The sequence below is a fragment of the Mytilus edulis genome, chromosome 2 (assembly GCF_963676685.1).
Source record: "Mytilus edulis chromosome 2, xbMytEdul2.2, whole genome shotgun sequence".
Taxonomy (NCBI): domain Eukaryota; kingdom Metazoa; phylum Mollusca; class Bivalvia; order Mytilida; family Mytilidae; genus Mytilus; species Mytilus edulis.
This window is the reverse complement of record NC_092345.1, coordinates 11,680,456-11,702,029: the sequence shown is the minus strand read 5'-3', so window position 1 is coordinate 11,702,029 and position 21,574 is coordinate 11,680,456. Positions and strand designations below refer to the sequence as shown.

At 33.6% G+C, this 21,574-nt stretch overlaps 1 protein-coding gene across 1 annotated transcript; it reads right to left on the bottom strand.

Moving 5' to 3' along the window:
• Positions 1-6,852: 6,852 nt before the first annotated feature.
• LOC139511452 (serine-rich adhesin for platelets-like) lies at positions 6,853-21,365 on the bottom strand. The gene is made up of 2 exons (XM_071298208.1): positions 21,219-21,365; positions 6,853-11,934 (listed from the first exon to the last, which is right to left on the bottom strand). Exons 1-2 carry the CDS (start codon positions 21,277-21,279, stop codon positions 7,442-7,444), a joined length of 4,554 nt encoding a protein of 1,517 aa, XP_071154309.1. The 5' UTR covers positions 21,280-21,365; the 3' UTR covers positions 6,853-7,441.
• Positions 21,366-21,574: the final 209 nt, after the last annotated feature.

Below are 21,574 nucleotides of genomic sequence, written 5' to 3'. Positions count from 1 at the left end.
TTCTAAAGAACTTCTGGATAATTTTAAATCTCGGTCTATTTTTCAAATAAGTTCTAACATACTTTCAATTTTTTAACCCTGTGTACCACAATTCCTGATGTGAAATTATATTTTGTTTCAAAATACTATGAACGACAAAATTATTTTATATTTCTTCCTATGGAACGTTTACATTTTATGACGTCAAACACGCGAAGCACTGCATGTGGTTTTAAATTAGATAGATGTGTTTTGTGCTTTTTTGTTTAATATTTGTATGTTTTGAGATTTTGACACAGTGATGGATGCTGTATCCATATTTGACTAATTTACCTATTATGTCTGTTTTGTTCAAGCATCGTTGTAAATATAATAGAATTTGATGCGACTGTATTACAAGTGAGAGGTTTAGTGCTGTAAAACCAGGTTCAATCCACCATTTTCTTTATTTGAAAATGCCTGTACCAAGTCAGGAATATGACAGTTGTTGTTTATTCGTTTGATGCGTGTAATCATTTTATTTTGCCATTTGAGTAGGGACTTTTCATTTTGGATTTTCCTCGGAGTTCAGTATTTTTGTGATTTTACTTTTTTTTGTATCTTCCATACATGTTTAGACCATTCAAGTTTAAAACGGCAACGGATTGGACAACATGGCGTTGGTACTAACAACGCTACCGATAACATGGCGTCATTAATGGAATACCTGTTTGCAACCAGTAATTATTTACCTGAACGTTGTTCAAAAGTGGCCTAGGATATTTGGTAGTCTAATTTCATTCAGGTTTATTTATCAGTGACAATGCATATAATCCATTTCTATAATACAGTTAGTTAATTTCAAATGTTACCAACGAATTAGTGCGCGAGACATCAGTTGGTAGTAAAAGTGAATATACATTGTATATTGTATAAAACAATGATTGAAGTTGATTCAACTACTATTCTGGACAAAGAAAAATAACTCCAATTGAAAATTTCTTGCTATTGCACAATATTGTGCAATTAGATATTTCTTGCTATTGCGCAAAACTGTGCAATTGAAAATATTTGCTATTGCACAATACTGTGCAATTGAAGATTTCTTGCTATTGCACAATACTGTGCAATTGAAAATTTCTTGCTATTGAACAATACTGTGTCAATTGAAGATTTCTTGCTATTGCTGAATACTGTGCAATTGAAAATTTCTTGCTATTGCACAATACTTAATATAATAATTTTGGATCCTGATTTGAACCAACTTGAAAACTGGGCCCATAATCAAAAATCTAAGTACATTTGAATGCTCACCAAAAACAAAACGGGACCTATGCTGTGTCAACTATTTAATCACAATCCAAATTTAGAGCTGAATCCAGCTTGAATGTTGTGTCCATACTTGCCCCAACCGTTCAGGGTTCAACCTCTGCGGTCGTATAAAGCTGCGCCCTGCGGAGCATCTGGTTAAAGTTCTGACAAGCTTCAGCATATCAAAAAAGCCCAAGAATTCAATTTTTGTTTAAATCAAACTTAGTTTAATTTTGGACTTTAATGTAGACCAATTTGAAAACGGGACCAAAAATTAAGAGTCTACATACACAGTTAGATTTGGCATATCAAAGAACCCCAATTATTCATTTTTTTATGAAATCAAACAAAGTTTAATTTTGGACCCCGATTTGGACCAACTTGAAAACTGGGCCAATAAAGTACATTTTTAGATACAGCATATCAAAGAACCCCAATGATTCATTTTTTGTTAAAATCAAACTAAAGTTTAATTTTGGACCCTTTGGACCTTAATGTAGACCAATTTGAAAACGGGACCAAAAATTAAGAATCTACATACACAGTTAGATTCGGCATATCAAAGAACCCCAATTATTCAATTTTTGATGAAATCAAACAAAGTTCAATTTTGGACCCTTTGGGCCCTTTTTCCTAAACTGTTTGGACAAAAACTCCCAAAATCAAACCCAACCTTCCTTTTATGGTCACAAACCTTGTGTTAAAATTTCATAGATTTCTATTTACTTAAACTAAAGTTATGGTGCGAAAACCAAGAATAATGCTTATTTGGACCCTTTTTTGGCCCCTTATTCCTAAACTGTTGGAACCAAAAATCCCAAAATCAATCCCAACCTTCCTTTTGTGGTCATAAACCTTGTGTCTAAATTTCATAGATTTCTATTGACTTAAACTAAAGATATAGTGCGAAAACCAAGAAAATGCTTATTTTGGCCCTTTTTGGCCCCTAATTCCTAATATGTTGGGACCAAAAACCCCAAAATTAACCTTCCTTTTGTTGTCATAAACCTTGTGTTAAAATTTCATAGATTTCTATTCACTTTTACTAAAGTTAGAGTGCGAAAACTGAAAGTATTCGGACGACGACGACGACGCCAACGTGATACCAATATACGACCAAAAAATTTTTGCGGTCGTATAAAAATTTAGATAAACATGATAAATCTTCGAAATTTGTTTTAACGTTAACACAAGAAAACTTTACTATTATGGGAAAAATGATGATTCTATTGTTACATGTAGCTCTTTTGACTTATTTTGAAAGGGTCTTGATACTGTTATTTGATATCAACGTGTTAGTTGTTTTTTCTTTTTTGTTTTGGCTCCGAATCTGACTCATTAAGGCCTATGGTGACATGATGATAATTATATTATACAAGCATTGTTATGCCTTAATGTTGACCCAATCATTACACCGCCTGCTTCTAAAAAAGTGGAGGTATACTGTTTTACCTCTGTTCGTCCGTCATTCAGTCAGTTCGTCCGTCCGTCCCATGAATATTTTTGTTACATCTTTCTCCCGATTTAACATAACAAGGATTTCTGAAACTAGGTTTCAGCTAGGGTTTATTTAAGTCAGCTATACCGTGTGATGAGTTTTCAGATTCATCACTCATCAACTTCCTGTTTACCGAACACTTTTCACATGATAGCAATTTGAAAATTTTCGTCAATTTTTTATCAGTAACTACAGTACAAAGATTTTTGACATTAGGTTTGAAGGTTTATTTAATTCAGCTATGCCGTGTGACGTTTTTTTTTCAGATTCATAACTCAAAATCATTTTGGTTGCTGAAATATTTGGGCGGAGGTAATAATAACATTAACGGTACCAATTTTCCAGCACCAGATGCGTATTTCGACAATACATGTCTCTTCAGTGATGCTCGTGGCCAAAATATTTGAAATCCAAAGCTTATATAAAAGATGAAGAGCTATAATCCAAAAGGTCCAAAAAGTATAGCCAAATCCGTTAAAGTAATCAGAGCTATGCATGAAGGAGATAAATTCCTTAATTTATAATAATTTCTAACATTTTGTTACAGCAAATTTTAATGGGCTGTCGGAACAATGGGCTGTCGGAATAATGTCGTGTAACCGAAGATTATACTTTTAAATGTAAGACTTTTTGAAAATAGCCCTGCTGTGATACAAAATCAAGGGAGGTTGGCAAGTTACTCGAGTCTTCTTTGTCACGTGTATAAACGTTAATTCTTAGATTTATGGTCCCCCCGATATTCGTTCTAACATCACATTTGTCCGACGCCCCAATAGTCTGGCACCCAATCATTGGCGTAGCTTACGTTGAAGGCCAACAAGGAACGGTAAATATAAATAAAATTCCTTCATAATCTTTAAAACGATTTTCACCTAATGCAGCAGACTAGCCAAAACACTAATATACAACTTGTTATTGATTCATACCATTGCGAATTCAAGACTTATAGAAACATTTCCCTCCTCGACAACAGATTTATTTTGTCCTGCCCTATTGCAAGCAAAATAATACTAAGAGCAGAGGATGATTCAACTCACGAGTCTTCCACGATCGAATCACTTTACCATTGAATCGGGTAAAATTATTTATTAAAGTCATGAAGTCTTCAGACTAACGTAAATTACATTTCAATTGCAAATAGTTAATGCACGTTCAAAACGAGAAATAAATTGAATCGGGGAAATTATTTAATTTTGTGTAGTATATGAGGGTCTGGATGAGGTTTATAGCAAACAGAAAAGTGCCCTGAAATTAATTTAAACTTAAAAGAATAGAGATTTAGAATGGTGCTAAAATATAACAAAAGAAAGGAAAAACAAGTTATGGGTGAAAATAATTAAAAAATATTATTATGATCATTCTGAGCATTCAAACACTCATGCGTGTTGACAATTTCCCCCCTACGTGTAGAACTTCTAATACACAGACTTTCATTGAATTTGGTATAAAGTAATATGAAACGAGTGACTGGTGAAAAAATTATGTTTATCAAATTCTTGAACCAATGCATGTATATATATAATAATCTTAGTCTTCTTTGCACGACTTCATCATTTTTTCGCAAAAAATATGATATAATCGTCAATTTTTCTCATGTCTGTTATGAAGTAAAAATATGGCAGCTCATTAATTGTCGTGTTTTGAAGCTGTAGTTTACCGATTGTCACCTAGTAAACAATCAACAAAGAAACATGGATATTGAGAACGTGTATAACATTTTCAATCAGATAATAGTTTATTTCAGGGACAGATCAATGCATATTGCGATCACCGTGTTTTTACGAGATGGTCACGTTAAGGTCATTTTGAATACGGAAATATGTCCAACAAAACACAACCGAGTTCACTTTACATTCAGCATGGGTTATCAAGAAATTCTACTGTTGAATCCGTTCATCGTTTTGTGATGATTATCTATATAATTCGTTGATTCGTGACCCACGACTAAGCGAGTATATGATCATCACAAAAATTATTTCAAATAAACATTAACCGTTGCGTTTGTTTTTTCTGTATTGTAAGTTCTCAACAGGTTTCTTCTATTCATCGAATAAGTTCACGATTTCTGTTTAATGACGTTAAATCAAATGTCACCTTGAGGTACAGCCACCTATATTAGAGAATACGACGGTTTGGAAATATACTGAGAGACTCGGCTTTTGAGCTGGAGTTAGCACAGTAGTGTTTGCATTCCAGAATCTAGGTACTTAAGTAAATGTATCTGAACAGTGTTATTGGGAAAAAATACGGTATCGACTGAACAAATTTTCCCAAACTGATGTAGAAATTTAAAAAATATGAAATAATTTTACATACAGGTGAAAATGAATTTTTGAGATTTTTTTAAAGTTTTGTATTCACTGCATGAAGAAGACCTAAACGCATTAGGTTTTTAAAGATATAAAAAAAAAGTAAACGGTCATGATGCATATTCAAATTCATTTCTGAATACTAATAGTATAATGAAAGCACTTCAGTTAACTGTGTATGTAGAATTTGTGTGTATGTAGAATTTGTTAGTGTTAAAAAGAGGTGAAAATTCTAAAAAGGCTATCATTATTCCTTATGGGCCAGGAAATACAACCGTGTTACCTAAATGGATTATTGAAAAAGTTGTTAATATTATAGTGACTGACAAAAAATCATAGGACCAAGAAAACTAATGGATATAGAGTAAATAATCAGAAAAATCAATATAAACCCACATACTGTAAACCTTGCATACGTTTATGCCTGTTCTTCAGTAATCATTTAAATAATTTGGTATTCGATTTCGTAGTGCATATAAGATATGTTATATTGTAAAATTCCAATTCATATCCAAAATACTATAAAAAGTGCCCGTTTAACGGGTACGTCAACCTACCCGTTAATTATCGGGTTTAACGGAACACTTAACGGAGACGTTAACGGGTGCGTTAATTAACGGAGGCTTTGTGAATACGAATTAAAATTAGCGGAAACTTAACGGAGATATTAACGGGTCCGTTAGCTAACGGATGCTTCGTGAATAAGCTCCCTGGAGTGGACTGAAAAAGTAAAATAAGAAAAATACTGAACTCCAAGGAAAATTCAACACGGAAATTCCCTAATCAAATGGCAAAATCAAAAGATCAAACGCATAAAAAAATGGATAACTATTGTCATATTCCTGACTAGGACTGAAAAAGTAAAATAACAAAAATACCGAACTCCGAGGAAAATTCTAAATGGAAAGTCCCTAAGGAAATTGCAAAATCAAAAGTTCAAACGCATCAAAAGAATAGATAACAACTGTCGTATTCCTGACTTGTTACACCTAGGACTATAATAGTAAAATAACAAAAATACCGAACTTTGAGGAAAATTCTAAATGGAAAGTCCCTCAGCAAATGGCAAAAGTAAAAGCTCAAACGCATCAAAAGAATGGATAACAACTGTCATATTCCTGACTTGGTACACCTAGGACTGTAATAGTAAAATAACAAAAATACCGAACTTCGGAGAAAATTCTAAATGGAAAGTCCCTCAGCAAATGACAAAAGTAAAAGCTCAAACGCATCAAAAGAATGGATAACAATTGCCATATTCCTTACTTGGTACACCTAGCACTGTAAAAGTAAAATAACAAAAATACCGAATTCCGGGGAAAATTCAAAATGAAAAGTCCCTTAGCAAATGGCAAAATCAAAGATAACGTCTGTCATATTCTTGACTTGAAAGTTAGTCTAGTTAAAAAAAATTCGTTTGTGTCTCTCCAGTGACAGTGTTAATTACTTTACCTTAATTACACGCTATTAATGTTAAATGCAATGTAATTAATTATGTGTTTGTTTGTCAGCTATCTTATAATGTTATGTGCATCAAGTACATCAACGGTTTTGTATCATAATATTTCTAGTCAATGAATCCTCAAGTCGATTTTTTTCTCATTCTAGGCTTTTCATAGTTATTTATGGAGAAAACTTAGTGTAAGTTGTCAAGTCAAAAAAAAGAGTGCAGTAGTTTGGTGAAAAACATCGTAAGCTATCGAGTTTAACCGTAGTCAATGAAGCACGTTTCTGAATTATTATTTTAACCTCAACTGATTGAGAAATACTTTACACTTTTACTTGAAATATGTTTTAATGCCGAAAACCAGAAAAATCATAATGTATAAAACACTAGTTTAAAACTTGCGACGTCTTCACGACACTTTGCAGTTTAGTATACCTTTTCTCTATTGACACTCTATATCAAAACGACAGTCTTTAAAAGGTCAATGAAAAGTAAATGGACTATGTCACAGATTTTGCTTAAATTTTGCATACAATCTTGGCTCGTGTGATCTATAGCTGAAAATCGAAAAAACATAATGTAATTCTGAAATTTTACTGATTGATTTTTCAGAATATGTGAACAGTTGTAATGAAAGCACAATCGGCAAAAATCCTTCTTAAATTTGTCTTAAAATCATTAATCTCTGATTTCTACCTCAAAGATTTTTCTTAAAAACTATATATTGTTGATAAATGCATTTTTTTCGATTTTCAGTTACAGTTTAACGAGCCAAGGTTGTATGCAAAATTATAGCAGAATAAGTTGTATAATCCATTTACAGTTCCCTTGATCTTAAAACAGTAGAAGCTTTAATTTTGCGTGTCAAAATTCTAATGATTTCACTTTTCTAAAAATAACTTTTCCTAGAATAAATCATCAGTCATCATAATATTCCCAGTTACTTGAATCTGAATAATACTCATGATATTCAGCACTATAAGATCCATCGCTATAACTGTTGTCGTAACTCACATTCTCGTAAAAATCGTCACTGCTGTCTTCATAAGCATTCACATGTTTTAAAACATCTATATCTGTTTGCTTTTTATGCATTACTCTGACATCTTTGATGCCTTTAGAATTATGACCATCCGATGAATCATAATCGTAGTACTCCCTACTGTCCCATGTATAATCATTATTATCAGTATATTCATAAGTGGCATAATCTTCTGGTTCCTTGTTAATTGTTTTAATTGTATTTTGTTTAAGTACTACTTTACGCACTGGTTGTGAACTACGAATGTTTTCAGAGGAAGCAGAGTCTGAGGTATCATAGGTTTCAGAACTATAACCGCATCCTATACCATCTGACGAATCACAATCTGCACTGTCTTCATAAGAAGATTCATCAGAGTAGTCTACCCCTTTCGTAAAGGATTTCACCTGTTGTTTGTTGTGCTTTGTATTATTCGTTTTTGTTTGATATGGTATACGGTTAGGGAATTTCAACTTTGACAATATGACATTACTTTTCGATATCCTGTTTTGTTGAGATGTTAAATCTTTATCACTTTCCCAATCATCCTTGTCTGAACTTTCCCAGTCGCTACTGTCTGAATCAAAATCGGACCACTTTTTCCATTGAAGTGGTGTTTTAATTGCGTTCAATGGTGAAACATTGGGATTATTTGGTTTAGTTGCACTTAACTGTGTAGCTGTAGGATTATTTGCTTCAGTTGCGCTTAACTGTGTAGCTGTAGGATTATTTGGGTTAGTTGCACTATTGAACTGGGGGCGGCGTTTCGATTTCAATGCCGCTTTCCTTAGTATGTTAGGTCTTAATTGCCTCACATCAGAATCGTCGTCCTCGTGATTATTTGGTCTGGCTGTCATTCTTCGCCGATGGAGTATCGATGTATTAGGGCTAAAATCTGCCTCTTCCGTATTGTCCTGTTCATCATCTGTATCTTTCTGCTCACTATTCCCACTGGTTCTTGCATTTGCAGTTTCACCTAAAAATTCAACTCTATTTTCCATTTGATCAGTTCTATCGGTATCACCATCTGTACTCTTCTGCATAGTATTTTTACTTGTTCTTGCAATTGCACTTTCACTTACAAATTCAACTCTATTTTCCATTCGATCAGTTTTATCGGTATCACCGTCTGTGTCCTTTTGCACATTATTTTCACTTGTTCTTTCATTTGCACTTTCACCTAAAAATTCAACTCTATTTTCCATTTGATCAGTTCTATCATTACCACTATCTGTACCCGTCAGCATAGTATTTCCACTTGTTCTCTCATTTGCACTTTCACCTAAAAACTCAACTCTATTTTCCATTTGATCAGTTCTATCATTACCACTCTCTGCACCCGTCAGCACAGCATTATTACTTGTTCTTTCATTTGTACTTTCACCTAAAAATTCAACTCTATTTTTCAATTGATCAGTCAAGTCAATACCAAAATCATTCTCTTCATTTGCGTCAGATTTTGTAATTTGATTATCATTATTCGTTGAAGGGCTTTCTCGTGGTGATTCTATCTTTACCACTGTGGCAGTATTCGAAAAAGATTTAGAAACATCTGGGATTTGCGATTCAGACAACTTATCAAATACTGCCGTATTATCATTATTGTTATTATTATTTTCAATGTTTACGGAACTCCGTCCATTTTGTACAATCTGTAATTCATTGTTTATAGAACTCCCGGCGTTTGGTACAATGTTTACTGCATTGTTTATAGGACTACCTCCATTTGGTACAATCTTTAATGCATTGTTTACTGGACTAGCTCTAGTTGTAATATGATTTGCTGCACTTTTAACGGTATTAACCATCTTTGATAAAATATATATTGCCTTGTTTACATCATTACCTCTGTTTGGTACAATCTTTACTGCATTGTTTCCGGGACTACTAGAGGTTGCAGTTTTAACTGCACTGAGTACAGAATTTCTCGTCTTTGATGCAGTTAGTACTGCATTTTCAACAGGACTACTTTTTACTTTAACAGGGTTTGCTGCACGGTTAATGGAAGTTCCCTTCTCTGATACAATGTTTATAACCTTGTTGACGGTTCTACCTCTGTTTGGAACAATCTTTACTTCATTGTTTGTGGGACTACCCCTTACTGTTAAAGTATTTACTGCTCTGTTTACGGAACTTCCCGTCTTTGGTGCAGTGTTAACTGCATTGTTTACATGAATCCCACTAACTGTTATAGTATTCACTGCTCTATTTACGGAATTTCCAGTATTTGATGCAGTTTTGACCTCATTCTTTACGGGACTACCCCTAATTGTTACACTATTTACTGCTCTGTTTACGGAATTTGCCGTCTTTGATGCAGTTTTGACCTCATTCTTTACGGGACTACCCCTAATTGTTACACTATTCACTGCTCTGTTTATGGAATTTCCCGTCTTTGATGGAGTTTTGACTGCATTGTTTACACGACTACGCCTTACCGTTACAGTATTTACTGCTCTGTTTATGGAATTTCCCGTCTTTGATGCAGTTTTGACTTCATTGTTTACACGACTACGCCTTACAGTTACAGTATTTACTGCTCTGTTTACAGAATTTCCCGTCCTTGATGAAGTTTTGACCTCATTGTTTACGGGACTACCACTAACTATTACAGTTTTTACTGCTCTGTTTACGGAATTTCTCGTCGTTGATGGAGTTTTGACTGCATTGTTTACACGACTACGCCTTACTGTAAGAGTATTTACTGCTCTGTTTACGGAATTTCCCGTCTTTGATGCAGTTTTGACTTCATTGTTTACAGGATTACGCCTTCTAGTTACAGTATTTACTGCTCTGTTTACGGAATTTCCCGTCCTTGATAAAGTTTTGACCTCATTGTTTACGGGACTACCACTAACCATTACAGTTTTTACTTCTCTGTTTACGGAATTTCTCGTCGTTGATGGAGTTTTGACTGCATTGTTTCCACCACTACGCCTTATTATTACAGTATTTACTGCTCTGTTTACGGAATTTCCCGTCCTTGATGGAGTTTTGACCTCATTGTTTACGGGACTACCCCTAATTGTTACGGTATTTACTGCTCTGTTTATGGAATTTCCCGTCTTTGATACAGTTTTGACTTCATTGTTTACGGGACTACCCCTAACTGTTACAGTGTTTTCTGCTCTGTTTATGGAACTTCCCGTCTTTGATGGAGTTTTGACTTCATTGTTTACACGACTACGCCTAACTGTTACAGTATTTACTGCTCTGTTTACGGAATTTCCCGTCCTTGATGGAGTTTTGACCTCATTGTTTACTGGACTACCACTAACTATTACAGTTTTTACTTCTCTGTTTACGGAATTTCTCGACGTTGATGGAGTTTTGACTGCATTGTTTACGGGACTACCCCTTACTGTTGCAGTATTTACTGCTCTGTTTACAGAATTTCTGGTCGTTGATGGAGTTTTTACTGCATTGTTTACACGACTACGCCTTACTGTTACAGTATTTACTGCTCTGTTTACGGAATTTCCCGTCCTTGATGAAGTTTTGACCTCATTGTTTACGGGACTACCTCTAACTGTTACAGTATTTACTGCTTTGTTTACGGAATTTCCCGTCCTTGATGCAGTTTTGACGTCATTGTTTACGGGACTACCCCTAACTGTTACAGTATTTACTGCTCTGCTTACGGAATTTCCCGTCCTTGATGGAGTTTTGATCACATTGTTTACGGGACTACCTCTAACTGTTACGGTATTTACTGCTCTGTTTACGGAATTTCTCGTCGTTGATGGAGTTTTGACTTCATTGTTTACACGACTACGCCTAATTGTTACAGTATCTACTGTTCTGTTTACGGAATTTCCCGTCTTTGATTCATAGTTTACTGCATTGTTTATGGGTGTACCTCTAGTTGTAATATGATTTACTGCTCTGTTTACAGAACTTTTTCTCTTTGATATTGCATTGGAACTACCTTTTAACGAAACAGGAAGAGTGTTTACTGAATTATTTACGATACTCTCTATCTTTGGTACAATTATTACTGCATTGCTTACGGAATTCCCTCTGTCTGACACAGTCTGAACTGCTTCGTTTACAACAGTAGAAGATACCAACCCATTTGATTTGCTTGATTCAGATACTCGATGGAACATTTCCATATTTTTATTATTAGCACCATTTAAAAGCACTTTTCCGTTTGATACAGGAAATAATTCTTTCTTTTTACTTTTTATTTCATTGATATCATCTATTAACATTCTGTTCGCATTTTTGATACCGTTTCTGATTCTAAGTTTCCTTGCAGTGCGTACACGTGGTCGAATCTGTCTTTTGCTCAGTTCGTTTTGAGACTTCAGAATTTTTTCTAAATTTCCAGGTTTGCGCTCTACAAATGGCCTTCTCGTTGCACGTCTAGTATTATTGCGTGCTGGAACTAAAATAGAAGAAAAAACACATTCTCATATGTGGCTATGCCAGTTGGTCCTAGTACTTAAAATCTTGCTATTCTAAATGGTTTGGATTTAACATATACAAATGTATAAATAAAATCGTATAATAAAAAAAGCAAACTGAGGTTATCAAATTTGATGTATTCCTTTTTTACTTTACTGCTTTTTTTCCTTATTTCTATTTGCCGTGACTCTGTACTAATGCCTCCCGTCATATATTGATCGATACAATTATCTTATTTCTACCTGTGTGACCTACAACGCGCGATTCTACGTCAAAGTTAATGTTAAGCTAACCATGTTTCTGTAAGGATCTGCTTACCCTTCCGGAGCACCTTAGATAACCCCTAATTTTTGGGGTTCGGTTTGCTTATTCTTTAGTTTTCTATGTTGTGGCATGTGTTCTATTGTTAGTCTGTTTGTCTTTTTCATTTTTAGCCAGGCGTTGTCAGTTTATTTTCGATTAATGAGTTTGACTGTCCTTTTGGTATCTTTCGTTCCACTTTTAAGGATTCGGTCACAGTACTTAAAATCTTTCCATCCTTTACAAATGGATTTACATATATAAATAAAATCATATAACAACAAAGCAAAACGAGGTTGTTAAATTTGATGTATGCATTTTTAGCTTTTCTCATCTTTTCTCATTACTTTGCGTCCGTCGTCCGTCGTCTGTCGTCGTCCGCAATCATCCGTCGTCGACTGTCGTCGTCCGTCGTCGTTAACTTTTACAAAATCTTCTCCTCTGAAACTGCTGGCACAAATTAACCAAACTTAGTCACAATCATCATTGATGTATCAAGTTAAACAAAATGTGTCCGGTGACGCGGCCAACCAACCAAGATGGCTGCCATGGCTAAAAATAGAACATAGGGGTAAAATGCAGTTTTTGGCATATATCTCAAAAAGCATTTAGAGCAAATCTGACAAGATTAAATTATTAATCAGGTCAAGATCTATCAGACCTGAAATTTTCAGATGAATCCGACAACCCGTTGTTAGGTTGCTGCCCCTGAATTGGTAATTCTAAGGATTTTTTTTTCTGTTTTTGGTTATTATCTTGAATATTATTATAGATAGAGATAAACTGTTCAGCAAAATAAGATTTACAAAAAAGTCGACATGACCAAAATGGTCAGTTGATCCCTTAAGGAGTTATTGCCCTTTATAGTGAATTTTTAACGTTAATCTTAGATTTTTCGTTAATCTTAGTAAGCTTTTACAAAAATCTTCTCCTCTGAAACTACTGGGTTAAATTAAACCAATCTTGGTCACAATCATTATTGGGGTATTTAGTTTGAAAAATGTGTCCGGTGACCCGGCCAACCAACCAAGATGGCCACCCTGGCTAAAAATAGAACATAGGAGTAAAATGCTGCTTTTGGCTTATATCGCAAAAATACAAAGCATTTAGAGCAAATCTGATGTTGGGTAAAATTGTTTATTAGGTCAAGATCTATCTGCCCTGAAATTTTCAGATCAATCGGACACTCGTTACTAGGTTGCTGCCCCTGTATTGGTAATTTTAAGGAAGTTTTATCTTTTTGGTTATTATCTTGAATATTTTTATAGAAAGAGATAAACTGTAAACAGCAATAATGTACAGTAAAGTAAGACCTAAAAATAAGTCAACATTACCAAAATGATCAATTGACCCCCTAAGGAGTTATTGCTCTTTATAGTCAATTTTTAACAATTTTCAAAAAAATTGTTAATTTTTACTAACTTTCTCCACTGTAACTACTAGGCCAAGTTCATCGTAGAGAGCGATAATTGTAAGCAGCAAGAATGTTTAGTAAAGTAAGATCCATCACCAAAACACAATTTTGTCATAAATCCATCTGTGTCCTTTGTTTAATATTCACATAGACCAAGGTGAGCGACACAGGCTCTTTAGAGCCTCTAGTTAGCTTCTTTGTTACATTTGTTTGTTGTTATTACTATTATAACATAATGTTGACTACGGTACCCCTATTTTTGACATATTTACCTAATGTGTCTGCGACTTTCATACAACTGAGAGGTTTAGCTAGCTATAAAACCAGGTTCAATACACCATTTTCTACATAAAAAAATGCGTGAACGAAGTCAGGAATATGACAGTTGTTATCCGTTCATTAAATGTGTTTGAGCTTTTGATTTTGATTAGGGACTTTTCTTTTTTGAATTTTCCTCGGAGTTCAGTATTTTTGTGATTTTACTTTTCATAATACCGATTAGAATTGTACGTAGGACACTTACCAACTACATTAATTTTATGTACAATAATAACAACAAAAACAAATGTACCAAAAATATTAGAAAAGACTTCCTTTAACTGAAAATGTGTATTTTCATCAGCAACATTATTCCCCATTTGATCACAAAAGGCCATGATGAATGTGCGTGATTCGTGAAAAAAACGATGAATTTCACAATTTCCAAAATTATAAAGGGGTTTTGCAGTAATGTCAATAAAAATCCTTTTCGAGGAGATTTTTTTTGTACTGCACGAGCGTATCTAAGGATACTGAAATTAACGAGAAAAAAAAATGCTCAGTGTTCTTGACCTAAATCTGTTTTGCTTTAGGTCACGTAACAAGTCATTGACGAACTGTTCTTACGGAAGGAAATTGTTAACAAATTATTCTAACGAGAAAGCTAAATATTATAGCTATACTTATTGGAGGTGTATTGATATAAATTAATTGTTAAATTCAAAAACACGTATCGCTATCTTTATGATATTTTTTTCATTACAAAATCAAGAATTGTCTAAATATACTGCAGAAATCAACCCGAATGAACTTACTTTAAATTAATCAAAAATAAGGTAATTAAAGTGCTTCTTAGATTAAGATATTTCCAGTGTTTCACATGATAAACTCTACACTTTAATTTACGACAAAACGGACGTTTTTTCGTTCCCTATTGTGAACTTTCCTTTTTTGGACGGGGAAGGTCTCTTGCACAATCTTACGTTGTTTATATATTACAATTTGTTACTACATATTCCTTAAAACCTTTATCAAATTCATTCTTCTATAGATATTTGGTTTGCATACCAGAACTTGGATACTGACTTCAAGTAAATTTCCCGAACCTTTTAATATTAGAAGATAAAATATACGCTAATAGTTATCAACTAATTACGTCGTACAAAATGCACCAATTGTGTTATTATAAAAGGAGACAGTAAGCTAATTCGTCTCATTGAAGGATGTCGAAAATTCTGAAACTTTTAAAAGTGTTTGATACAATGTGGCGTTATCTGATTGTCATTTTTATTTCTCAAATTGACATTTTAAGAGATATAGTTACTATATTATATTCTAAACGGGATAATATTCATTCATATTCATTCATGCAATTTTGGCAATGCACAAGGTCATATTTTCCTGTAAATGTTCATGGCGAATTACATTGAATTCACTGGATGTTGGATCTGTACCTACTGATCGATATTTAAGTCTTAGATACATGATTTATAAGTTGTTTTCGGCTTGAACCTAGCGTTCAGTAACTGTGATTAGTCTCAGATCTGTACTGTTTATCTTTAATTTTCAGGAGTGTTTTTTTTTGTTTTGTACTTTGCTTCAATCGGATAAGGTAGGCCCTTTCCAAATAATTTTATTTTATTCTTATGTTTTTCTGTTACACCAACTATCCAAGATTCAAAACCAGTGTATCATTGCCACCTGAATTTGGATAGCGGAGAGAAAGGAGAAAAAAAAATAAACAAGGTAAGGAACCCTTTCTAAACAATTTTTACTGTTCTGATTATGTGAACGGTCATTCAACAATTTTTTATAGATAGAGCTTTACTTTTTCATTTCAACAAGTAGCATACAAAACAAGGTTTTGTGGAATACGTCAAAACTATCGATCGCACTCCGACGTATCGCTGGTCAGATATTCAACTGTTTTTCATTCTTTTTTATTTCATATTTCATATTTACTGAATATTACTTCCAAAAATATGTCTCTAAATGATATCGATAAAAGCCTTTCACGTCTATGGTACGACAACTTGCTCGTGTGTACAGATTTACATAATGGCAACTTTCAACTGTATGACAACTTGCTAGTTTAAAAAAATAATATGCCGTCTTCTTCAAGAATTAACATCAAATAGCTATTTACCAATTCACATTAGATATGAGATGTAATGTAATGTAGTTCATTTTAATACTTTTGACATATGAAAAACCAGTTCATATTTTCTACCTGTCATAACATTTTGACATTAAAAAGTTAGAATAAATCAAGCGATTACAATTTGAATTCGATACATAAAACAGGCGAACATGTTTTGACTTTCTTTTATACTTTTGCTGTGTCTTTGACAGGCGACGTATGGTTAAATGACAACTGTCATTTACAAGAAAATTCAAACGATATTTTACATACACGTTTTATGTTAACAAAGACTTATTTGAACTAATCTAACCTTGTGAGAAAATCTTTTTATACACACTTAAGAATAACCCGCCTTACACTTTGATTATCTCCTGTATCATCGTAATGGTTACTTGGGAAAAAGTCCGTTCCCCATTAGCTCTCTTTAAACAGGACTTGTATTCAGTTTGATGTCTGTGACTTATAGTATCAGTATCATTAATCCGCTTCATATGGACTCTATTGGTTATCATACCACATCCCCTTATCTTATAAATATTATTGACTTATTTTTAAAGGCAACCACAACCAGCATGTTTGTCAACGAACATTTCTAACAAAAAAACAAAAATTCTTCTTATTAAAAAAAAATCAGGTACTATCGCGCGACTTATGTTCAGGTCCTGTGACAGACAGTTTGTGGTTCTGTTGCGCTGTTTTTGCGTGCTGTCCTAAGTTGTTTTACGTGTTTGTTTTAGTTTGTGGTTATCATGTCGAAATGTACTATTGTATTGTTTATTTGTCCTGAATTTTTGCGTTTATGTGTACTGTATTCTTGTCATATAATGTTGTCATTTTAGTGTTATATTTAACATTTCTTTTTCTTAAAATGACTAATACCAAATCAGAAAAATTGCAGTTGTTATCTTAAAATTCGTTTCTATGTGTTTTGTATTTTCATTTGGTTTTAGTTGCACTTCAGTGTTTCTGTTGTCTCGTTGTTTTCCTCTTTTAGCTGATGTGTTTTCCTCGGTTTTAGTTAATAACCCGGATTTGTTTTATGACTTTGGAACAGCAGTATTCTTCTGTTGCCTTTATTTATACTGTTTGAAGTTTTCGGAATAATATTGCTATAAAACAGCATTTTGAGAAAGAATTGATATCGCAGTATGCTATACAAGTAATGCAAATCCGGCTGTGGCAACGGCATAGACTTTTTATATTTTAAGGTTCCACTAAAGTCAAAATATAGGACACTTCATAAACATCTAAACTTTGCCTGTATTTTTCAACCTATAATAAATAAAATCCTAAACTATTGGAACATATGTTCATTTAAACATACTTAACACATACACACTGTGTTAATTGTAAATAAACTTGCAATTCTTATATTGTGCCCAAACCGGTTCTTGGGGTCAACACTAAATTTTCAAAAAAAATCTGGAGGCCTGCGAGACGACTTAATTTGTTTAATTTATATTTTTTATAAAATTCAAAATGGGGGCTTGAAATATTATTGTCACGCTATGTTTAAGATGATTTGTGCTTCCTCACGATTTTGATTATTCATATATTTTCATTTTCATACGCGAAATGTAAACGGATGTATAAATAGGAACCGTTTTACATAACTCGTTTAATTGATAAGTTGTCTATGAAGAAGATGTGGTGTGAGTGCCAATGAAAAAACTATACATTCAAGTCACAATTGGTAAAACGTGAATCATTTTTTAGATCAAAGTACGGCGGTAATAATCTTTCAAGTCAATGTGTAAATGAAATAAGTTTAATATCTGATAACCAGTTGTCCAACCATGGCCGTAACTACCTATGAGGCAGGGGAGGCAACTGCCTCCCCTGAATTTTCTACACCAAAATTTGTTTTTGAAGTAAAAAAATAAAATATTGACAATATGTACACGAAGAACTTGAATTTATATTATAAACAACACAAGTTAACAGATTTAACAGTGTTATCATGATACGTCATTTTTCAGATTTTTGATCGAAAGTAAACCGTTTCAATATTTGTTTTATTTTTGTTTTTCGTGTGGCCTTCCGTCTGTTATTCAGTATTGTAGGGTCGATCAGTATTCGTATGAAACTTTGATTTCGATAATTTTGAATAAAAACTTAACTTTTGACATTTATTTGGGGGCTCAATTATTTAAGCAGATGAAGTTCCTTTTGTATTGTGAATCTTTTAAGATATTGGAAATTAATTACCGGCTGAATCAGCTGTTGGATGTTTTTTTTTAAGTTTCCCGATCATACAAGAACATTATGGTCAATGCCTTAGTAGGTTAACACTCCCATTCGTTGTAGCAGGACTTTCTATACTAAGTGTATACTAGAATAGTATAGAAAGTCCCTGGTTGTAGTTATATACATGTCTGTTCAGCTTTCAACAATATTGAAATTCAAGATCCTCGATAAAAAAAAATATCTTGCGTTTTATAATCTTGCTTTATATGTTTTTTAAACTTACCAGTTTCTAAAAAAAATATCTTTAAATACAGAAAACTCAGAAAAATAATAATTGTTTGCATGAAACTTGCTCCAAGGATCCAGCAAAACTAATCTTTCTTAAAGTAAGGAAATCGAAGGAAAACGGGTAATTTTAGCCATATCATTTGAGAAAAACATCCACGATCACAATGTATTCAATGTTAACAATTATAGGTCAAAGTACATCCTTCAAGACGGAGCTAGCCTTGGCTCACCCCGAACAGCAATCTCAGCTTGTTTTTGCATAAAAGTTTCTTCCAGGTTCAAGCAATACTGATGTTTCTCAACGTAAGAAAATCGAAGGGAAAGGGGTAATTTTTAGCCAATGACTGAGAGAAAAAAATCGGCAAGGGGCTGCCCTACCCCAATCAAAGGGGGCTCAATCGGCGGCTCCCAAACCCCTGCCTCCCCTGAATTCGAACCCTAGTTACGGCCCTGCCAACGGTTATGATAATAAAATATTCCGATTTACACATTTAAAAGCTTGCGATAGATTTGGTAAAGTTAAACTACAATTTTCAAATGGTTTGTTATTTTCTACTTGACTATTACTCATCTTGAAATTCGAACCTGTTTCGGAATCAACAAAACTACGAAAGTTTCATTGTGCAAAAACTGAAAATAAGGTCACTTCAATATTTTCATTTTTTAGTAGGTTTTTCACATATAGTACGTGTTTGCGTACGCTTGTGACCAGTAAAATCGAATTACATCCAACTGCTACGACGTGATCTTAAAGCTTTCTAGATCGCTTCTTTATGGAGTTAAATTACCAGACATAAACTACTTCAGGGGCGGATCCAGGATTTCATATTAGGGGGGGGGGGGGGGGCAAATTATATATTCGCCGAGCGGAGGTAAAATTATTGAAATACATGTATTCTTCTAAAGGGGTGCAATGTAGGTATTTCGAACTATTCTGAGGTAAATCTAGCGAGAAATTAAAGTTTCTAGCAGAAACCGCCTAAATCCACCCTGTCAACAATATACAATCACTAGTGACTGACTACCGGATGGACGGACAGATGTAAAACAATATATATATATATATATATATATATGTTCCTTTTCCGCGTAGAACTTCAAGTTATGATGGCAAGGTATCCTTCTAATTAGAAAAAATTACAACAATCTTCTAACACCCCTTACTTACGCACTAAGAGATTCATATTGCATACTATGAGTTTATAAAGCTACAGTTATAAAGCTGCAGCCCTAAAAACAGAATCTGAAGACCGTGCGAACATTTTTTTTTGATTCTGTGTTCCTATGCAAACCAATCTACAATCAAGACACCAGCGCTTTTTGTAAGATGATCTATAAAGCAATATCAGATAATAAATATCTCAACTAATCCTTGAAAGACATGGTGCTGGTAGTTGTGACAAACAGAAATACAGAAACATCACAAAAAGAAATTACCCTTGTTTGCACATCGCCGGTCAATGTGTCAAAGCCGATTGTACATGCTTTCAATAATGTGAAATGAAATCGGTTCACATTAGAATTATTTTACCACTCCATAACATCATGAACACCAGCCCCGACAAACTTGGTTAAGACGATGGAAATGTTAAGAGTTGACAGATAAACGGGCGGACCGGAAGCAAGGTGAGACGAGACAGATCAAAACAGCTCACCTGACCAATACTTGTTGTTTTAGATTTGGCAAACGAAAATTTCTACTTTTCTCCGTGAATTTGAATTGTCCTCTCATAATATATCTGTTTTTACTTTTATATTTTCGGAGGTCGTGCCAGACTTTATATATACTGTGTTCGGCACAAACCACATAAAATCAAAATGAGATGCATTTACGTAGCTATGTTTTTTTTTCTGAGGATCCCATGCATGTAATAATGCGGTACATAATTCGGAAAATTTTTCAGGTTACAAGTAAGAAATATATAAAGACACAGAGATACAAATTATAAACTAACCTTTCGCTCGAAATAGTATTTCTACATTAAGAAAAAATCTCACCTTGACTGTTTTCTTGGCCCGTGCCATGATGAAATTGTGAAAGGGAGTAAGTCCGTTAGGGATGCTTTGGAAATTCGAGTATCAAAGAAATTGATTATAAAAACCGCAAATACAATGTACAATTGTTTGTAATTTAACTGCTAAAACTCTATTTCATTTGTCATCAAACGCAGCTCCGTGTCTGACACCTACCTTTTAGGTATATATATATATATATATATTTATATATATTAGAGAACTTAAATAAATCGTAGGTCAGTTAAATGATAATAACGTTGACTCTGTTAAACTGACTGTTTTATATACTTTCAATGTTAAAAAAGATGGAATTGTCTCTTCTGATACTTAAATAAGTTAGAAGACAACCCATGCTTTGCAAATTTTAGGGGGGGGGGGGGGCGCGCACGCCCGCCACGCCCCCGCCTTAATCCGCCCCTGTCCTTTATAACATGACATTCACATACCAAATTGCTTTAATTCCGAAGACAAAAGCTGTGTATAGTTTGTTTTCTACGTTTTAAATGAATAATAGAAGTTTAAGAATGTTATGACATATTATAAAATATGTGAATATATAATTTTTTATGAAGTTAGATTAATTTGTATGAATTCTACGTGACCAAAGTGAATATTTTGCAGAAGTTAATATTGATTCAACAATGAAAAAAATACTTACGTTCATGACTTATTTGGATTAAAATCACAGACAAGTAACACAAATAAATCCAAATGTCCATTGTTTAAAGAAGGTAAAATTAAGGTATTTAATTGCTTAATAATTAAGATGATGAACATTAAGTAAAGAATTATAAATTCTATTCACGTACTAGCTACATGTACTACAACGTGTGTGTAATAAATTTTAATCAAATATCTAGTGAAGCTATGAAATTAGCAAATAGACATCTATATTTAACATAATTGTTACGTATTAAATTATATGTGAAAACAGCAGCAATTTCGTGATTAGCTGTCAAATTCATGTTCACCAAAATGATCCAAATTAACCTATCTGATTTATGATCAATTAAA

Coding starts and splice junctions, on each gene's coding strand:
- LOC139511452 (XM_071298208.1), bottom strand. CDS start 21,279: ATGGACATTTGGATTTATTTGTGTTACTTGTCTGTGATTTTAATCCAA. Junction 11,935..21,218: donor AATCCAAATAAGTCATGAAC/GTAAGTATTTTT, acceptor CTTCTATTTTAG/TTCCAGCACGCAATAATACT.